The 20,070-nt window shown below is 35.1% G+C and overlaps 3 protein-coding genes across 3 annotated transcripts; all 3 read left to right on the top strand.

The window, feature by feature from the left end:
- The first annotated feature begins 4,918 nt into the window (after positions 1–4,918).
- Positions 4,919–9,876, top strand: LOC133184631 (uncharacterized). The gene is made up of 2 exons (XM_061319717.1): positions 4,919–6,497; positions 8,647–9,876. The coding sequence occupies exons 1-2, from the start codon at positions 4,922–4,924 to the stop codon at positions 9,501–9,503; spliced, it is 2,433 nt and encodes an 810-aa protein (XP_061175701.1). The 5' UTR covers positions 4,919–4,921; the 3' UTR covers positions 9,504–9,876.
- A 473-nt stretch (positions 9,877–10,349) lies between these two features.
- On the top strand, positions 10,350–11,456 carry LOC133182208 (BTB/POZ domain-containing protein 6-like). The gene is made up of 2 exons (XM_061316967.1): positions 10,350–10,600; positions 10,763–11,456. Exons 1-2 carry the CDS (start codon positions 10,350–10,352, stop codon positions 11,454–11,456), a joined length of 945 nt encoding a protein of 314 aa, XP_061172951.1.
- A 560-nt stretch (positions 11,457–12,016) lies between these two features.
- On the top strand, positions 12,017–19,441 carry LOC133182199 (protein PIF-like). Its single transcript, XM_061316955.1, has 12 exons — positions 12,017–12,167; positions 14,877–15,134; positions 15,430–15,704; positions 15,860–15,962; positions 16,278–16,472; positions 17,150–17,410; positions 17,562–17,600; positions 17,736–17,888; positions 18,070–18,428; positions 18,610–18,706; positions 18,837–18,916; positions 19,232–19,441. The coding sequence occupies exons 1-12, from the start codon at positions 12,017–12,019 to the stop codon at positions 19,301–19,303; spliced, it is 2,043 nt and encodes a 680-aa protein (XP_061172939.1). The 3' UTR covers positions 19,304–19,441.
- Positions 19,442–20,070: the final 629 nt, after the last annotated feature.

Below are 20,070 nucleotides of genomic sequence, written 5' to 3'. Positions count from 1 at the left end.
TCATTCTATTTAAATATGTCAGAAATGGATTTCCATACCAGTTCTGGTCAGTTTTTCATGGATCATTGAATTCTTGTTTTGGTTGGCTGAAAGTTTAAGTCATGTGATTTTTATCTTGAAGTTTCTATTAATATTATTATTTTTCAAGTTGAGTCTGGAATGATCAGTTTGGTCATTCAGTTCTTGTGATATATTGATCTTGGACTTTATTTATCCATAGAAGGTCAGTTGATTTTAATATTATAAATACATTCATTTGATGAATAGTAAAAGTGAATGTGTGAATCATTTTTTTATAAATTAATAAGTAAAGAGTATATTATGATATTTGTTATTATTCAGATCCACTTGATATGATGTACATGTAGCTGAATTGCTGTATATATAACAAGGGTCTGATACCATATATTGGGTAAGATATGTGATGTATATGTTTGTATCATGTTAGGTGTAATGTGAGTCTGTATATTATGTATTTACATTCCATTGTTATGTGAATCATAACGGGAAACGTATCTATTTCATTAATAGTAGTGACTTACATTTGAATATCTGCTGTCGTATTTTATTCACTGAAGTTTACAAGAATTACGATATACAAAGAAAGTAAATCATATACAGTTAATTATAGTTTTTGTAGGAATAATCTCAATATTATACTAATATGAGAAATAGTTTTTATGCCTGAAATATTTATTGAATAGTGAGTATTAAGAAACAAGAAGAGTTATCTCTCTTTGTGTATTTTATATGTGTGTGTGTTGTTGTGTGTTAAATAATGTCTGTGTTTATTTCAGACTGTTGAATATTGAATATTGAATATTGGATATATAAAGGATTGGAACACCAACAATATTTGTTACTTTGTGAACCCGGTAACACTATAATAGGTGAAATATTGCCAGACACTCTCTAGGGAAACTGCTGTCGTCAAAGGAAAAAAAAGCATTTTTGGTTCTGTGTGAATTGAACACAAATAAAGATCCGAATTATGCAAATTATGTTGTTGTTTTTTTTTTCTTGTTTTGTTTTGTTTGTATGTTTGTTTGTTTGTTTGTTTTTTTTTTTTCCCAGTGAGACCGACGCTTTTATCACTAATCCACCATCACAACTTGTTACTATTGATAGTAATAAGCAGATAAAAATGAAAAATGTTATCGTTCTTTTGAAGTTTTCATGTAGTATGTCCTTGCTCCATGATATTTATTACCAAAGAATCTATTTTCATTCGTACTTTCAATAATGACCTGTTCACACGGAAAAATAAAGTATATAAAATTGGTCCATTTGCCTCCTTCTGTTAGTGCATGCTAATAGACGAATAATTTTTCGCTCATATGCATGATTGAAAGTCAGAAGCATAAGATGTAGATAACAAGAAAACGTTGATATAAGTTGATATGATATATATCCAAGAAAATTTCACTTCAAGTTTTTATTTATTCAAACACTGGGCATTTTTAGGCTTATTCTCCCAAGTTCTTTATATATTCAGTGAGTGAATGAGGTCTAAAAATGATTCTTGATACCCCCTATATCCTTTTTGTATTATTCTCTTCACCCCTCTCGAACCCTAGAATTAAATCCTTAATCTGTCACAACTGTCCACTTTATTTTCTCATTAATATACTATAGTTTATTCTACAACAATATTGTGCAGGTCACTATATTATTCAATTTACCAATAAAATGAACCGATGAATGACAATGCAAATTATTTTGTTTGTAAAATTCGTCAGCTTGATGCCCTTCACTCATACTGACATAAACCGTCCCAAGATGAAAAGACAGTGACCAACACTGACCCCCCATTCAGTCAATGAACTTCCATAATCTCTTTTGATGCAAAGAGTATGTAATCAGGCGCCTAGAAACTTCTCATCAACAACAGGGATGGAATAAATCCATTCCCAAAGAACAAATTCAATAAATTCGTCGAACCAATGAAAAATGTATAAACATTGCTTTGATTTGGTCACCATTGATTGGCAACATACACGGCATTCTAATTAATACATACAAATCAAAGGACTTATTAGTACTGATTATGAAAAGAATGAGAATATATAACTAACTTGCAATTGTTAATTCAGTGCATTTTTATGTTCGATTACATTTTTCAGTACTGCCAGTTGATAATTATCTGTATCAGCATGTAGAATATTTGGTGAGGTCAGACACCAACGTTCAGAAAAGACAAACATTAACATTGATAAAGAAGTAATAGGAACAAATAAACAAAGATTGACTTCTTAATCAATGCAATGATTTGATTATTATAGTCCTTTATTTGCAAATTGTACATTCAATACATGAATACATTGCACATCAGTACAAACAATCAGTACCCCCTCCCCCCCTCCTTTCCCCAAATCGACATTCATATCACATAGGCATAATGTCTAATTTTATACAATGCTACATAAAATAAACAATGGTCAATCAATTTTTATTGATGATGTGACTATATATGATAAGAACTGATTAAAAAACATTTCCCAGATTATACGCTTTGACTAATGAATCAATTTTTCTTCGTGGCACATTATATATCGTAAGGATTATTTATGCATGGCTTTCAGTTTTGCAATAAACCCGACGTTTTATCTAAATATATCTTACTCAAAGGATATATGAGAATCACGTCAATTTTTTAACGGGAATTAATTAAGGTAACATTCCTGTGGAATCTATAGAATACAATTTTAAGTTATCTCGCTTGGATCCTACACTACTTGGACAGGAACTCACGAAAAGCGTGAGAACCGTCAGAGATGTTCTATGTGTAAGAGGACCGTGTCATACCCTAAATTATATTTTTATTAAACATTTTTATAAAAAACTAAGTAACGATTTACAAAGAAAAAAAAATACCGGTAAACCACAGCATTTTACTATTACATACCAATAATCATCAAAAGGGGGGGGGGGGAGAGAGAGAGAGAGCTTTTAAACTTTTAAATAGGAATAAATAAGAAAAAAATATTCTTCTTAAGAACAGCAAACGGTACGCCAAGATTATTCATATTAATGAGGAAACATCCTCAGGTAGTGTAGATTCAAGTTTGTTCAAATCATGATTCCCGGGGTTGGGTGAGGCCACAATAGAAGCTATTTTTACACAGGAATATTTAGGGGGAAAGTCTCTTCAAGAACAGAAAAGCCATGATTAGTCATATTAACATGGAAGCATCCTCAGGTAGTGTAGATTCAATTTTCCCCCTTGTTTTCGTTTTCTTTTCCTTTCAAATCATAGTCCTTGTGGGGTACGAGGGGGCCCACAAAAGGAGATCCAACTTTTACATAGGAGTATAGCTGCAGATCTGTAGCTCGCTGGTCTAAAAAAATTGGTATGGACGACCATCCCCATTCCAATTTTTTTTTTAAGACCAGCGAGCTACAGATCTGCAACTATTGGAACATATAGGGAAAAATCTTTAAAAATCTTGAAGCAGTTTAAAGTAGTGTAGATTAATTCAAGTTTGTTCAAAACTTCAAATCATGGGCCTTGGGGGTAAGATGGGGGCACAAACGGAGATCAAAGTTTTAATTGGTATATGTTAAATTGGGGAAAATTTTTAATTTCTTTCTTTTATGAACAGCAAAATCTCACTATTAGTCATATTGATATGCAAACATCCTCAGGTAGTGCAGATTCAAGTTTATTCAGATCGGGGCCCTCGGGAGTAGGTTGAGGCTACACTAGGGGATCAGAGTTTTACATGACAGTAAATAGGAAGATTCTTTTCAGGATTGGTAAGACCACACTAATTTTTTTTTAAAGCAAAACTTACCAAAGTTATTTGAAATCATTTCCAAAATCAGAGTACCAGATTTTACGTAATGCATGTGTACAGAGCCATATTGATTGTATTGATAATGGAGCATCCTGATATCTTGTGGATTCAACTTTGATTTAATCATAGCTCTCTCGGGTTAGATTTTGGTCCACAATATGGAGTCAAAATTTTTATAAAATTAAAGGGGGGGGGGATAAAAAGAAAACCGACCTCTTCGATAATCGAGTTTTGTTCATTATTTTTCTTTTTTACAATAATCATGAATGTAATGATCATATTTTACTTTTAAGTTAAAACTTTATGGATTATTGTTGTACGTTTCTAAAAGCTGCGATATTTTGTTAACGTTTTTTTTTCTTTTTTTCGGGGGGGGGGGGGGGGGGTAAGAGAGAGAGAAAGAGAGAGCGCGCAAAAAAGATGAACACATTAAAATTACAATGTGTTTATAAATAAAAAAAACTCCCTATTATTAAAACACACATTATTATTCATTCAATGCGTAGAATTCTGATATTTGAAATATTTCAAGTCATTCGCTGAAAAAGTGGAAAGAGACATTCTGAATCAAACCGTTCTTTTAAACTGTATTTGTATAGATCATGTCCGACTCTTTATATACATGTAAAAACACAAAAAGGCCATCATATAGTGTCGTTAATATCTTTATTTGAAAGGGAAAAAGTGTTAATTTAATTACCAAAGAAAAAAAATATTCTAGATAATTTGGCTCGGAAAATCCTAAAATCTTTTCCCGTGGTTTTGAAAATAAATTTCACATTACTAGAAAAATAATTACTAGTAAATTTAACAAAGTACGAGTAATTTACTGCAATGTTATATTCACCAATGCCTGTTGATGTTCTGGTAAAGTACTTTTGAACATGACATATACATGACACAATGATTTTTTTTAAAAGTACAATTAAAAATACCACAGAACCACACATGGCAACGTAAAGACCGAAGTCCCCCTTTGTAACCTTGCATGTAAAAGGGATGGAAGTCGGTCAGAAAGGGTTGAATCATCAAAACTACATGTATTAGACACAATATACCAATCGGATATTGAATCACAATAGATACGCTACAAAATAAGCAGTAAGCGTGTTTCCTATATAAAGATGAGCGCCATGGCGTTCAGAAACATTTATAGAGACATTTTCAAAATGCTTAATCACAGTGAACATGCTCCAGAGATGCTGGCGCAACTCAATTCCGAAGAAGTCATCAATCGTCTGCCACTTCTCCTGGTTCTCTCTGTCTTGTCCGTTATTGGAATCATCGCCAACACGCACGTGCTGTTTGTGTTTGGAACCAAAATCAAGAGATCTACATATCGTGTTTTCGTTCTGGCTCTTGGATGCATCGACATGCTTGGTTGCACCATTTCCATCCCGTTTCAGATCATTGACGAAACCAATCCCTACACCTTCAATGCTCCAATTGCCTGCAAAATCTTCAGATTTTTCGATACGAATTTAGCCATTGCGGCTGCTCTGATGCTTGTGGTTATTGCTGCAGAGAGGTTTCGAAAAATATGTCGGCCAAACGGAAAACAAGTCACAGAAAAAAGAGCCATCCGTTCTATCATTGCTGTAATCATTGGATCATCCATTGCTACCTCTCCAGCATTGTTAATTTACGGTCGCCATACTGTGGTCATAGAATCAGAAACAAACTTAAATGGATCAGAGTGTTCATGGTCGGATGCAGTTTCAAATTCTTACTATGGGTATGTTTACTATGCCCTGGAACTGTTGATTGTAATTTCTTGCATGGTATGCTTGACTATTCTTTATTCATTTGTGGGTAAATCATTGAGAGCGCACAATAAGCGAATGAAATCAACCAGGATTGTTAGATTTCATGTAAAAAATTCTGTAAAATCTAGAAAAGCCCAGGAATCGACAGATTCCAAAACTGACGAGGAATTGAAAGTGCGAGAATCCATAGAGTCAACGCAAACGGATCGGGATTCTGGGGTGGACTCTCCTGTTCCGATGTCAAGTGATTCCCTGGAATCTCTTGAGATCGAAATACAAATCAAGGATTCAAAAGAAAAAGAAAGTTCGTCTACCATTGAAGACGACGATGTGTTTACAAACAAAGAAAGTAATGACAGAAACAATACAGAAAGTAGTGGATTTTCGAGTACTTGTCAGTTATGCGAGGGCGATGAATCTTCAAGGAAGATGTCATCAATCAGGTACGTTTTCAGTAAAGTGGCCAATGTACCGGAAACTCTTAAGGGTCTCGTATTGAACAGAAGAGATACTTCCGAAAGGACCCCTGTCACCCCGGACATTATCGTGACAGATTGTACCAATAACACAACAAAGATACTTTCAGGATCACACGAGGATTTGGTCGACGAAAAAAATGAAACTCAAGGCAAAGAAACAAACGAATCAAATAAAGCGATAAAGACCAAAAAGACCCGGAAACCACTGAAGACATTTTTAAGAAAAAGGAAAAAATCAAAAACTGCCGAAAGTATTCGCGAGCGCCGAATCACTAAATTGTTGTTTTTTATAACCTTGACCTTTATTGTGACCTATTATCCTTATATCATTGTTTTGATAATCTACGCTGTGCGACCTGAGTTCAAGGACAACTTATCAGACGTTGGTCGAGTTTTCTACCTGATGGCCATTAGACTTTATCTCATCAACAATGTCATGAACGCTTTCTTTTATGGATTCTTTGACCTAGAATTCAGAAATCATTGCAAGGACATTTACAAGAAATTGTTCAGAAAGATTACAATGTCAAGGTCACAGAAATTTGTCTGCAAAAAATGCGAACAGAAACAAAAACAAATTGTGTAGTCAATAAATATTTATTAAAATACATGTTAACGAATGTTATTCAATACAATGAACAATAATTTCTCAAGTTTGTTTATTTATTTTATTTAATTGTTATAACAGTGTCTGACAATTTGTTCATTAGTACATGTATACTATATAGTGTAGCCAAAATCGCTTACAATGAAACGGTCTTCATCTGTTCATTTAGACTCTCTCTATTTATGAATGTTCTGCCAGAATTGAATTTGCGCCATCGTCGGAACCCACGGATTTTCTCTCCGTGGGTTCCGACGATGAATTTGCGCAGAATAGGTACACGTTCTTATTGGTTTCACTTTCTACCATAAGCTCTATTATAATCAAAATGGCTAGTTTGAGACGACGCCTCTATGTTGCATACATATTTAGTTCAAAAGCCATAGCTTAAAAACATGTTTTGCACTATCTGTCAGCCCCTGAAAGAGAAGACAATCGTGTTTTTCATGACAAATATTGAAACTAACAATTAATCCTCTTGATTTCAACCGATTGTCATTGACCGATGAAGTTGAAAAGTGGCATTAAAGCCAGTTTAAAACAATGCATCAAGGCGCCACTAAGCCCTGTGATGTTATGAATTATATTCCTTAATAAAGGAGAGAAGCCTGATAGTTTAGAACTTGGAAATAGATTCTAACATTTTCTAGTATCCTATGCAGTCACCATTTCAGCATGTCAACCACTAAATCATAGCTAACATCACAAAAAAAGTTTTTAGAATATTCAACGTTTTCATGTATTAATTCTGACTCTGGTGTATCAATCGCATCTTCTCGGACCTTTCCGGCAAGCTCGAAAAAAAGTTGTTTTAATATCCGTTTGCCGATAGGCAATAGAAGTTGCGATTGTGACAGTATTTCAAACAATATATTTTACAAGAAAGCGGATATACTTAATAGAGTATCCCAGTAGCAATGAAATCAGCTCTAATATGGAGTGAAATAGTGTTATTATGAATGTTCTTTTTAACCATTAACCAAGGATAAACAAGAACAATCCTGGAACAGATACATTGACCGTACGGAACAGGGTTGTTTTGAGTATCTATCAAGACGATATGAAGGTAATTTTTAAATAAAATCTCTACATTTGAAAATTTATAGTTAGCAGTCTATCAGTCTTAAGTTGCTTCCTAAAAAATTTTTAGGTGTATGTCAAACGCAGGTGTATATTTACTTGTTTTCCAACTTAAATAGGAAATCAAATAATCAGGTTGAACTGCACTTCACTTTGCCTATCGGTTTGTTTACATTCTGAACCAACAAGATTATAATGTGGTTATTGCTGCAAAAAATCGAACCTGGGCTTTAAATTCTTGATACATATCAAGTCGCGACCTGAATCCATTCACGGGTTTCCATTTGTGACAAATAAACAGGTGAGTTAATTGATTTACATATGAATTTGTTGCAGGTTAATTCCATAAGAGTGTTAGAATGATATTTTTTCTTCTGCGATAGACCAACAAGAAACTACATTTTGTTGGCTGAGCGTCCCTCATGATAAAGAACGAAACTGCAACAGAGAAATCTCGGACTAGTTTACATTGGCAACCATGTATCATGATATAGTCTATGTTTATGTGGTCATCTCACTTTCCGAGTTATTCTATCTATACATTAAGTAACCTTTGTCAAGTCATATATTGCTTCAGTACTTCAATATTGATTTTTCTGGTTTTACAAATAAATAATGCACGAAGAACTTTTGCTCCTAGTCCAATTTCCATGCTTAAAAATCCAGCTTAGAATGTATCAGATTTGTTTTGAAATGCTGTATAAATACTTCCAGTCTTGTTCTCTGATTTAAAATCAGAGGAAGATGAAAAAGGCGTTAAAGTCCGAAATTCAGGTGAATGTCTACAGTACCATCTGTGAATACAAATCTGAATATTTCCAGTGTTTTTTCTGTCCTTTTTTAAAGCTTGAAATCGATAAAATCAAGATCTAGTTCTAAAGGTTCTAACACAATGAGTAAATCTTTTTTATTTACTCGCAGAATGGGGAGAAAGGTGGCAGTGGTTACGGGAGCAAACAGAGGACTTGGATTGGAACTCGTGAGGCAGCTCTGTAAGACGTTTGATGGCGACGTCATTCTTACGTCTCGAATGACTGATAAAGGCAGTGCTGCCTTAAACAAACTGAAAGTGGAAGGACTACGACCTAGATATCACGAGCTCGACATTACCCAGGCTGCTAGCATTCGGATGTTTGAAGACTTTATCAAGTCGGAATATGGTGGAATTGATGTGCTCATTAACAATGCCGCTGTAACTTACAAGAAAAATGAACTAGTTCCTTTATTTCGTCAAGCACAATTATCCATTGAAACAGATTTCAAAGGAACTCTAAATGTTTGCAGAATATTGCTTCCACACATGCATCCTCACGGTCGTGTTGTTATCATCACAAACGGGTACATAGGCAAAAGAAAGGAACTTGGTGAGAAACTGCAACAAGAACTTGACCTTGAAAAATGCAATATGTACAAACTTATAACACTTGCAGATGAATATATGAAGGCCGTCAAACATGGCAACCATAAGAGCTATGGATGGCCAGATTCTCCAATTGTGCTTGCGAAGATACTCCTTTCGGCCTTAGCTCGTGTTTTAACGAGAGAACTTGCAGGAGACGTGCGACGTAACATCCTTATCAACGCGTGTTGTCCTGGATGGATGACGTCACAAGGCAGCGAAGTCTATGTTGGCGAAGATGGCACCTGCCAAGGTATCAAACCTAGACCTGTAGAGGAGGCAGCAAAAGATGTCGTCTGGTTGGCTACTCTTCCGGAGGGAACAAAAGCGCCCAATGGTGAGCTGGTCCGATATAGAGAGGTCATTCCTTTCGAATGACTGACATAAAGATCACACACATAAAAAAACATCCTCAGGATCAATAGAGTAATTCTGACTTGTACAATGTGACTCAGAATTACATGTACCTTAGAAGCTGAAAACAATCAAAAAGTAGGATTGTTACTTTTGTGATTACAGTAGTTGTGACGAAACACGTAGTGATTGTGTAGTGCGGGTTATCAAAGCGGAAGTTAATCAGCAATGTCATCTACAATTAAGGAAGCAGAACTATTTGACTGTCGCTGAATTTGTATTGTTATCAATTACTGCAGATTATAATATTCTCCAAAAAGACACATAAAAGTAACGGATGCTTTAAAAAAATCGAGAATTGTTATTGAATGAATAAAACTGTTAGTTTTCTCAAAAATGGTTTTGGTTGTAGTTTCCTTCAGATTACCAAATATCTCTACACAATCTCAAAAGCAACTGTCTAAAATATTGATAATGTGGATATCATTTTACATCTACGCCTATTACACTTTCTTTCATTAAAAACTTTAACTTGCAATCCTATCCCACAACTAATTGTTTATCATAAATCTATTGTTCTTCGTTGCGTTTTAACAAAAAGGGTCACCGTATTCATGTGTACAGGAAAGCCCGAGAGGACTTTCTTTGTAGAAAGATATTATTTGATAATTCCTCCGACATGAAATTATTTCTTTGGAAAGTAAGCATCTCAATGTTGTGTACAGGAACGAAATGGGAATATTTCATTGTTAGCTTTTAGTTTAAATCATGGTTTGACCCTTGCCTCTCTTTGGATTGTACATGTAAGAGAAATAATGGAATATAATTAATTAAAAACAAGAGTGACGAAAGCGAACAAGAACAATTTTGATGGCTGGGATCTTCGGACCTCAATGGCGCACGGGGAAGTCCCCGCTTCAGTGTCTGAAGTATCTCTGTCTCAATGAAACACTTGCAGACGTTCACTTCACTTTCACTGATGGCGGGAAATCTCTGCCGGGTCACAAATTCATCTTGTCCATGAGAAGCGAAGAATTTGAAAGAATTTTCTACACCGAAATACCAGAACCAAATATACCAATAGAAGGAACTTCAAAAGAAATATTCCAAATGCTTCTAAGGTAAGGAACGACACATCGTTTTTTTGGTGAAGGGAAGCAATTGACATGTTATTCCTGTTTTTCTCCATAAGTGCCTCAGCGGGAAAATATGATCCCCTTCACAATTTTTTGTCATTTCTTCATTTTTTTTAGATGTATATGAAGCTTGATTTTGTTTTGTAGGTACATATATACCAACGAAACCAACCTAAATGAAAGCAATACTTTGCCTTTGATAGAACTTGCTGAAAAGTATAAATTAGACGATCTCATTGAGCGATGCGTTAGCTATCTGGAGTCGTCGTTATGCAGCAAAAATGCCTGTGCAACTCTTGATGTTGCTTTCAGGTTTGACATGAAGGAGATGAAAGACATAACTCTTCGATTTATTCAAAGAAATGCAAAAGTTGTTTTCAAATCAGAAGGTTTCAAATCAGTATCTCGCCAGGGCTTGGAATGCATTTTGAAATCTGACGTGACATCCGTTCTGGAAATTGAGATGTTCAGCGCAGCTGCAAAGTGGGCGGAAGAAGAATGTCATCGACAAAAGTTACCAACCGACGGTGAAAATAAAAGGCAGGTTCTTGGAGATTTATTGTATGGCATACGAATGACACAAATTTCTTTGAAAAGCTATTCCAATGTTGTCGTACCGACAAACATTCTCACCGAAGAGGAACAGCTGCAGATGTATAAATATTTTACTGTTACCGGTGGTTCGAAACTTAAATGTCAAATTCCACCATTCGAGAAAAAACCGAGACAGAAAGTGAAAGCGGACCTAGTTTCAATATTGAAGAAAACAGACACAAAACGTTCACATCAAAAAGTAACCAGATCTGTAAGCTTACCTACACCAAAGGAAATTCTTGGCTGAAGGACTATATGACCATATACTCGTTTAAAAACATATAAGCATTCCCATATAATCAACTGACTTTTAGCCCAGAAGTTTGGCCAAATTCACGTAAAAAATATATAAAAAAAATGCTTCAAACTGTCCATGTTTATACCTTAGAAAAATTTTCTTATTTGTCTTATGGTATTGTGTATATCTCATTTGTCATGCTACCACTGACCGCCGTTATACTACTAGTCATTACCAATGACATTTCGCAGCGAGATACTCAAAAACTATGTTAAACATACGAAAGGACACAACACAATATTAGCTATTCCTGAAAACAACGCTCAGCTTACGAAAAATGTACATTATTTTTGACCACTAATAATAGGGAATATTAATTAATTCCTCAAACCTGTAAAACATTAATTGCTTTCGGTTGTAATTGATGACAGCCAGAACAAATAATCCACTCTTCGTGCAAGACCTAGCGATATTCTACCGCGGTGGTTCGAAGAGGAAACATTAGGGTTAGGGACACATGGACGTGTGGTAGTATTTCGAAAACAGAAAAAAAAATATTTGATTGAAAAATGAATTTTGTTTTATTAGTTTTTGGTTTATTTGGATTTTGTCAATCTATACCAAATCCTGGAGGTATCCGAGTTCGGCTCCCGGAATCTCCGCCACCAGCAAGAAAACAATTACAAGCAACAAAAATGGTAAAAGCGAAACCAAACCAAGGTAATATTGTAGTTTTCTGTGGAGAAATAAATATAATAGATTATCTTATCAAAATGAATTTTTAAAAAGATACTTGTGTTATTTATGACTTTAGAAATATTTTTCTTCGGAAAATCTATAAGTAGTGTTTCATTAATTTCTCTTCATTTTGTCATTATACTATGAAATAAAGTACATGTAAAATTATAAATCTTCATTAATTTCTCTTCATTTTGTCATTATACTATGAAATAAAGTACATGTAAAATTTATAAATTTAAAACTTGTCAATTTTGATAAATTTTCAAACATTTAATACATCACCAATACAGATAAATTTTGAAAATGTTCACATCACCAATGATACAGTTAATTGCACCTTATGTCGTTTTGATATGTTTAAACAGGGATAATACCAGGTATGTAATGTAGATATGAAAACTTTATAATGTACTATTTAGCTGGTATGCATTGTATAGATTTAGCTACAATTCTTGCTAATGATTTATCTTCGAAAAACTTGTTGCTAATATTGCTTCATATATGTACAAAATGGTGATTCAAAAATACTTCTTTTTAGTCTTTTAGTCTTGCTGAAAATTATTTGGATGGCTTCGCATTAGTAGCTTACAAAACCTGCTTAAAGATTTTATTGTAGTATAGGTTCGAGCATGACATGATCAGCGCGCGTTTAGTCCCCCCCCCCCCCCACCACCCAAAACAAGAAAAACACCCAAAAAGGGGGGTGGGGCAAAATGATAACAAGGAATATTTGGTGTTTATGTTAAACTGTTTCTAGTACAGTTGCTACCAAGTAGTTGTACTATAAAAGCCATACTTTTTTTGATTTGCAGCTGATTTTTTTGACGATAAAGGCATAAATTGCCCTTGTTTGATTGGTTAGGCATTTTCTCCGCACAGAGCCAGTCAAGTTTCAGGCCACACGTCATCTCATAACCACGTATTTCAAACGGGAAGGAAGGCATTGATCTGAACATATTCTATTGCATAAATGTAGTACAAAAATTTCGAATACAAGTTCAAACAACTTAGGAGGTTCTCACCTTAAATGGTTGAAACTGTCGATTTCTAAAGAAAATTTTGATGTATGTTTTAAGGAAGGCATTGTGACTAAAAGGAAAGTATGAAAATCGATTTGTAGAGTTTACTGGAGCAGGCCCGTAGAACTTTTTCTGAGTATAGTATTTTGCTATGGTAAATTTGCCTTTAGATGCTGGTTGCCATGGTATTGACCATATCATTTTTGAAATGTTGACTTGAAACACAAATGAACCTTTCAATGAACAAGTACAAAAATTTAATACAACTACAGAAAACAACAAAAAACATTCAAAATATGTCAATTAAACAAAACAATTCAAAAATATCACAAAACAAAATAAGGCCATTCCAAGTTTAATCTATGATTTACGTCCGCGTGCGCCTTAATTTTTGACACCCCTGGGCCCATATCAGAAAAAAAAACAAACAAAATCAGGAGTCCTGAAATTGATTATTTTAGTCGAAATCTTTGAATTCGGATAATTTCTCTAAATATGTATGAATTATACATAGGCGTCGGAACCGGGTGGGGGGGGGGGGGGCTAGGGGCCACTTTTTTTTTAAAGACAGGCATAATATAGGCATTGGGAATTGGGGCTTACCTTTTTCCGTTGGTTTAGCCCCCCACCCTTTCAATTAGCCACCCTACTTTCAATTTGCTTCCGACGCCTATGTTATATGTCATATTATAGGTGTATTTTAAGCATTTAATACCTTGAGTGGGTTAAATTAAAATAATAGATCTTTCTACTAGAAAATAGATTAATGAATTCAAATCGTTTAAATGATGTCATTTTCATGACTTTTAAGTCTGTATTTTATTTTTGGGCTTGTGTGTTTTTTGCAAATAGATTAGATAGGTTTACTTTGAATGGCATAAAATTAACAAAAACAAATTAGCAACAACATCAAATGTTCGTAGATATCAATGGGCATTGTAGCGCTAGTGAAATATTGTACATGTTTACTACATGTAGTACAGCTATTGTGAATTATTGAACATGGACATGTTATTTGTAAATATATGTTTTCATAAACAAACAAACAAACATCTTTAATTTTACACTGGGGATTATTAAATTAAAAAACATGCTCGAGACAGAATAATTTTTATCGAAGGAAAATTCCCATACCAATAAAATATGGGAGTTCCAGGTACATGTATATGCTGTAAACATTGGGCAAATTCATGTAATTGTCGAATACAAATAGTGTTCATGACCCCGACACTTGTAACCGTAAATATTAATGTCACTGTGTCTAGGTTCAGAAGGATTACACTTGTCTTGACCTCTTATATGAAAGGTCAAATGTTCTAAAATCGGAGAGAAAACGAGATGTCCAACAATTATTACATATTTAGACTGTGGGATACACGAAAAAGTCTATTCATTCTTCCTGCCTTAAAACACTCATTACCAAAGTATGACAACACATGACATCAAATTTTCACTGAAAAGCATGAAATGAAAGTTGAATTTCCCAACGACAAAGGAGTTATTGGTCATAAAGATGAATTGTCCTAAGTTGAAAATGAAACAACCGCTTAACACATAACCTTGTTGTTTTTGCGACATTTAGCTTTTGTAAACATTTATGAAATAGAATGGTCTGTCAATCATTTGCGAAACGGAAATGGCAATGGTTCAAATCGTTTTGTTGTTAAAGATTGCAGGAACCTGCTAGATGTTGTAGCTGTTGTTGACGGATCAGATAGCATTACCTCAAAAGATTTCCGAACACTGAAAAGTTCCATGGTAGACATGATGGAAAGTTTACAACTAGCAGACGACCAAGCAAGATTTGGTCTCGTACTGTACAGTAGCAACGTAGCAGCTGAAATACCTCTCAGTGCCAACAGACAACAACTGAAAAACAAAATCATGGGACTGAGGCACCCAAGAGACGGAACCAGAACGGATCTAGGTATCTTTTTAAAACTTAAACTATTTGGTGAAAATCTAGCTGCAATAATGTAGCCCTCTCCGATTTTTTAAATCTGATATTTTCAGAAGAGGCAAAAAAAAAAAAAAAAAAAAAAAAAAAAAAAAAAAAAAAAAAAATCGGAGAGGGCTACATTATTGCAGCTAGTGAAAATCATCAAAAATATGAGAAAAACTTAAGCAAAACTGCAATCAATAAGCTGCAGTTCATTTTATGAAACAGAATCCGATGAATCCTTTCCTCGTTTATAGCAATGAAAAACTCTTCGTATTTTCAGGTATCAAGTCATTGCGCAAAATGTTCTCCAGTCAAGGTCGTCCAGGTGTTCCCAGGGTGGGAGTAGTTATCACTGACGGGATATCGAAGAATCCCAGAGACACTGCCAAAGAAAGCGCCCTCGCGAGGTCTGAGGGCATCAAACTGTATGCAGTGGGCGTGTCCGATTTGATTGCAGAGAATGAATTGAAGTCTATTGCATCCAATGGAACCAGGGTTCTCTCTGTCTCCAGCTTTGACCAGCTCAAACTTGTGTTCTCTTCTTTAGTTGTCCAGGTATCTCGCCCTTCTCCGATTTCGTCTTTTTTAAAATCTCATTCTCGATCTTCTCCGATTTCGGTATTTGGTTTTTTTCCCCAATCCCAGATATTCTTGTATGTTCTTCTCTAGTCGTCAAAACTTTGATACATGTTTTCTGTTGAATTTGATAGGTGTGCCCTACAACGACGACCAGTACTACCACAACCCCTACTACCACAACCCCTAAACCAACTACTACCAGCACTTTACCACCTACCACCAAAAAACCAAAGAGTAAGTGTACTGTTACTTACCTTTCGATTGATTTCGTTTCTGCGACGCGATAGCATTGTATTTATTCACGAGACACATTTTCGTGTTTCATACGTATGAAATGATTAGTTATCAAATTTATTATTAACGTGTTTTTCCCTTAAAAACAGATACAAATTATTAGTTAGTGCACAGTTTCTGCTGATATAATTCAAAGTACTGCAAGCAGTGTTCCGCGCCTGATGTTCTGTTCAAATATGACAGAATGTTTTCTTTCCTATTTTAGGTACAAAGCTATTATCTTAAATTTTAATGGTATACACATTTCATTCACAGATCCATGTGACAGCTGTAAAATGTCAAATGGCGCCGGTTTTACACGACATCCCACAGACTGCTCCAAGTTCATTCAGTGTTATTTCGGAAATAATGGTTTAAAGAAGATGTCGTATCAGGAATGTCCTTGGGGAAACTTTTGGGATCAAACGTCCTTGACCTGCCAGCCTGCGCACAGAGTCAAATGTCCCACTGGTGAGCAAAGACTTCGAATACGACGAGGGTTTCTTAAGTCAAAACAATATAATCGTCTCATCAGAAAGTTTCGCGTTCATTTGAGAGATAATTATATTTACCTCTTCCAAAAAGTCAAGGTAGCAAACCAACCGAATCGAAAGAGTAAAAAGGTATATTATAAGTCACGTGACAGCAGCGGTAGCAGCGGTAGCAGCGGCAACAGTAGCGAAAGCCAGGACCGAAGCGATGTCAGTGACTAAACACATGATCTCAAATTTGGAGACTTTAAAAGTCAGCACAATCAGTATACAAACACTTAAGAATACAATCTTAAATTGTGCATTATGCCAATTTTATTATTTTGCATTTTTAAAAAGTTTTTTTTTAAGTGTGGACTTCAGGGTATATGTATCTTTACAACAATCAAGTAAAATTAAAGTCTAATATTAAAAGAAACTGGTAGTTTTCGTTTTATTAGACAATGAAAAGAAATAAACTTTTTATGTTTGTGAAGTAAGCGGTTAAAATATTATTTCAAGACAAATTATCATTAAAAATTGATATCACCTGGAAAATGAAATTGCATTTTCATCTTTTGAAGCGCAAATTGCCTTACTTGAATATGATCAACTAATCACAAAATAACACTCAAATTTTGTACTAGCTTACTTCAATGAAAAGTTTATTTCTTTCAGACCGCTGTCTGGACCCGGAAGTATTAACCTATGACCTCCCCGGAAGTTGTCGGTCTTTCTGGGCTTGTGATGGCGGAGAATCAATTCCGATGTGTTGTCCGTACGGTACTTCGTACCATTCCGGAATAGGATGTCTTCCGGATAGCGGTTGCAAGGATCCTTGCCCGCCACGTCCAACACAACATCTGAATCCAAGAGCTCTGATGTCGGACAAAATAAGCCCTGAAAAGAACGCACCCCTTAGAAAACTATCTCTTCCAGGTAATTAAATTCAGATTCTAACCCGATAAAGTAATTTTATAAAAGAAAGATAGATCACGTTCTTTGATATTTTTATGTGTTTGTGGTTTATATAAAATGCTTCTTATACTGAGTCTGTAAATCGTACAAATAATGTATTTTCCAATTGCAGCTTTAAAACCCAAACTGACAATTAAACCAAGAAAACCAGGTGAGTTTCCTTTCATTCTTGCATATACTTTAGCAGCATAACGTAAAACCATTCAGAAGCATTTCAATTCCTTAATTATCAGTAATCCAAATTAACACTATACATTCAACTGCATATACCTTTTCTCACTCACAGCTTGTGACAAGAAGCCCGTTCGTGGAGATTCCAACAGCTTTGAACAGTTTGTACAGCGTTATGGCTGGATAAAGATGCCCTGTGCCCCAGGTACACAGTACAGTCAGGCCGATTGTGAATGTACAACTAGAGTACCATACTCGTCAAACAAAAGTTAGTATTATCTCATGTACCAGTATACTAGTTCAAACACGTGTTACTTAATATAATACGTTTATTAAAATAACTTGAAGTAGTTGATAAGGCATTTCCTATAAACATGTGGTATGTTCTTTTGAAAAACACGCTTCGTATTATTTTTTCCGACATAATAGGGTTGCAATTTACTTTGTAGCTGCTGAATGCACATCGAAGGTGAAGCTGAATTTTTCAGACGGGTTTGAAGATGAGCGTGACAAACGACCAGTCTATATTGTCAACAACAACGTCTCTTTCTCGGGAGGAGTTGCCAAATTTACCGGAAGTAGTCGATTGCGCGTACCCCAGCTTTCCAATGTGGATTATGGAGATTCGGTCATGCTCAAAATCCGTTTCCGGGACTCCACTAATAGTTCCGGGCGTCCACAGGCTATAATAAGTAACGCAGATTGTGGAAACAATGCATCTATACTAATTGCAAAAGACAAGGATCGCATCATGTTTGGCGCCCAAACTGAAAAGGGAGACTACACTCAAATAGAAATTCCGAAACCGGTAGGATTAGCTCTTAATCTAGAAGGGACATTTTGATCTAAAGATTTTTAGCATGGATCAGTTTAATTTCCCAAGCTTTCAGGAATGAAATAAAATTTTGTAAATCTACCGTCATATTTGAAAGGATATTTGTGATGTTATAAATCAGCCTTTAAAGTTGTTTTCTTTTTATCTTAAATAGAAAACTGAATGGAAAAATGTGAAATATTCATACAATCTCGGCCGTCTCCAGGGTTCAGTGAATAATGAGCAAGTCACCAGATGGATTCCGGGTGGAGGTAAGATATATGTCAATCAAAACACGGACGTGTTCGAATACCATGAATTCAAAATCTTTAAGACTAAGAATAGATTATACCTCAAAAAATGTTTCAAGTGTTAATAAAAATCCAAATTTTGTTTTAAAAGGAAAAATCCAGTCTAGACCGTGTGCACTACAGATTGGACATGGCGAGAATTTGGATGATTTCGAGGGGGATATTGACGATGTGAGTTTTCGTGCTCTTTACTTGTTTGTACTGTTTAAAACAGTTTTTTTTAAACTGACTTAACATTTTGAATATACCATTTCACAACCTAGTGTGTACCCTACTAACGCACAATGTCCATGCAATAATTTATTAAACCATGCGTGTCCTTGTTAAATTTTGAGACGCAGTCTTTCTTTCCCTCACTGAAAACCCTAAGCCTGATCGAACGAACCCACTACTATCTTCAAAGCAAATTTTTGTTTCTAAATTTTCATCTAAAATTCGTTCTTAAGTATTAATGTTTGAAAAGTTTTGTTTTGCCATCTTTTACAGCTTGAAATCTACACGCAGTGCATGCCACCTGAGGAAATGTATTTTGATGAAGATTATTCGGGATTTTTATAAATAATCACATGATTCTACTAAGTACTATGAAATCCAAAATTTAACAGAAGAAAAAAAAACCCTCATGATCTGAAGCAGCTATGCCAAAAAATGACACATAAAAACCTGTGTAACTTAATAGTTCTGTCGGATGCACGTCGAAAAGTATGCCATTTTCAACCTCGGTCTTCAGTGATGTTTCATTTTTAATGTAGGTTCTTGTCTTGTTATCACAAATAAAAGGAGATTTCTATAATAAGTTGTTGTTCTCTCATCATTTATACTGTTAAGTTCATAATCAAAAAATAATTATGTACTTCGCTAAAAAAGTACAAATACAAGCATGTGTACCAGCATCAAGGAATATTCCATGGCACTTCACTTTAATATACAATTATACGTAAATTTTGGAAATGTTTTCTTTATTAATTATTTATTTATAACGATAGGGTCTTATGAATAAAAAAATGATTACAGGCGCGTAGCCAGAATAGAAATGATGTGTAAGCAGAGAACGGCAGGGGGTTGGGTGGGGGCGGTCTTGAGCCCCCCCCCCCCCCCCCCCCCCAAGTGTTTAAGGGTTCTGGTCAGGCACGTAATATAGCTTTTGCCAGCCAGGAAAAAATTACAATTTTAAAAATTTGTCAAGCAAGGACGAAAAAGGAAGATTGTCAAAATTCGAAGTCCTATTTCTTGTATATGTGTGTTTGTTGAAGGGGGGAGGGGGTGTCCATCTTTCACAAACCAAATTTTTATTAATACATTACCAAATTACCCTGATTTAACAA

Source organism: Saccostrea echinata, unplaced genomic scaffold (assembly GCF_033153115.1).
Source record: "Saccostrea echinata isolate AGI-Se365-2 ecotype Australia unplaced genomic scaffold, CSIRO_AGI_Sech_v1 ptg000001l, whole genome shotgun sequence".
NCBI classification, from domain to species: domain Eukaryota; kingdom Metazoa; phylum Mollusca; class Bivalvia; order Ostreida; family Ostreidae; genus Saccostrea; species Saccostrea echinata.
The sequence above is the reverse complement of the archived record's forward strand: the minus strand, read 5'-3'. Positions and strand labels throughout refer to the sequence as shown.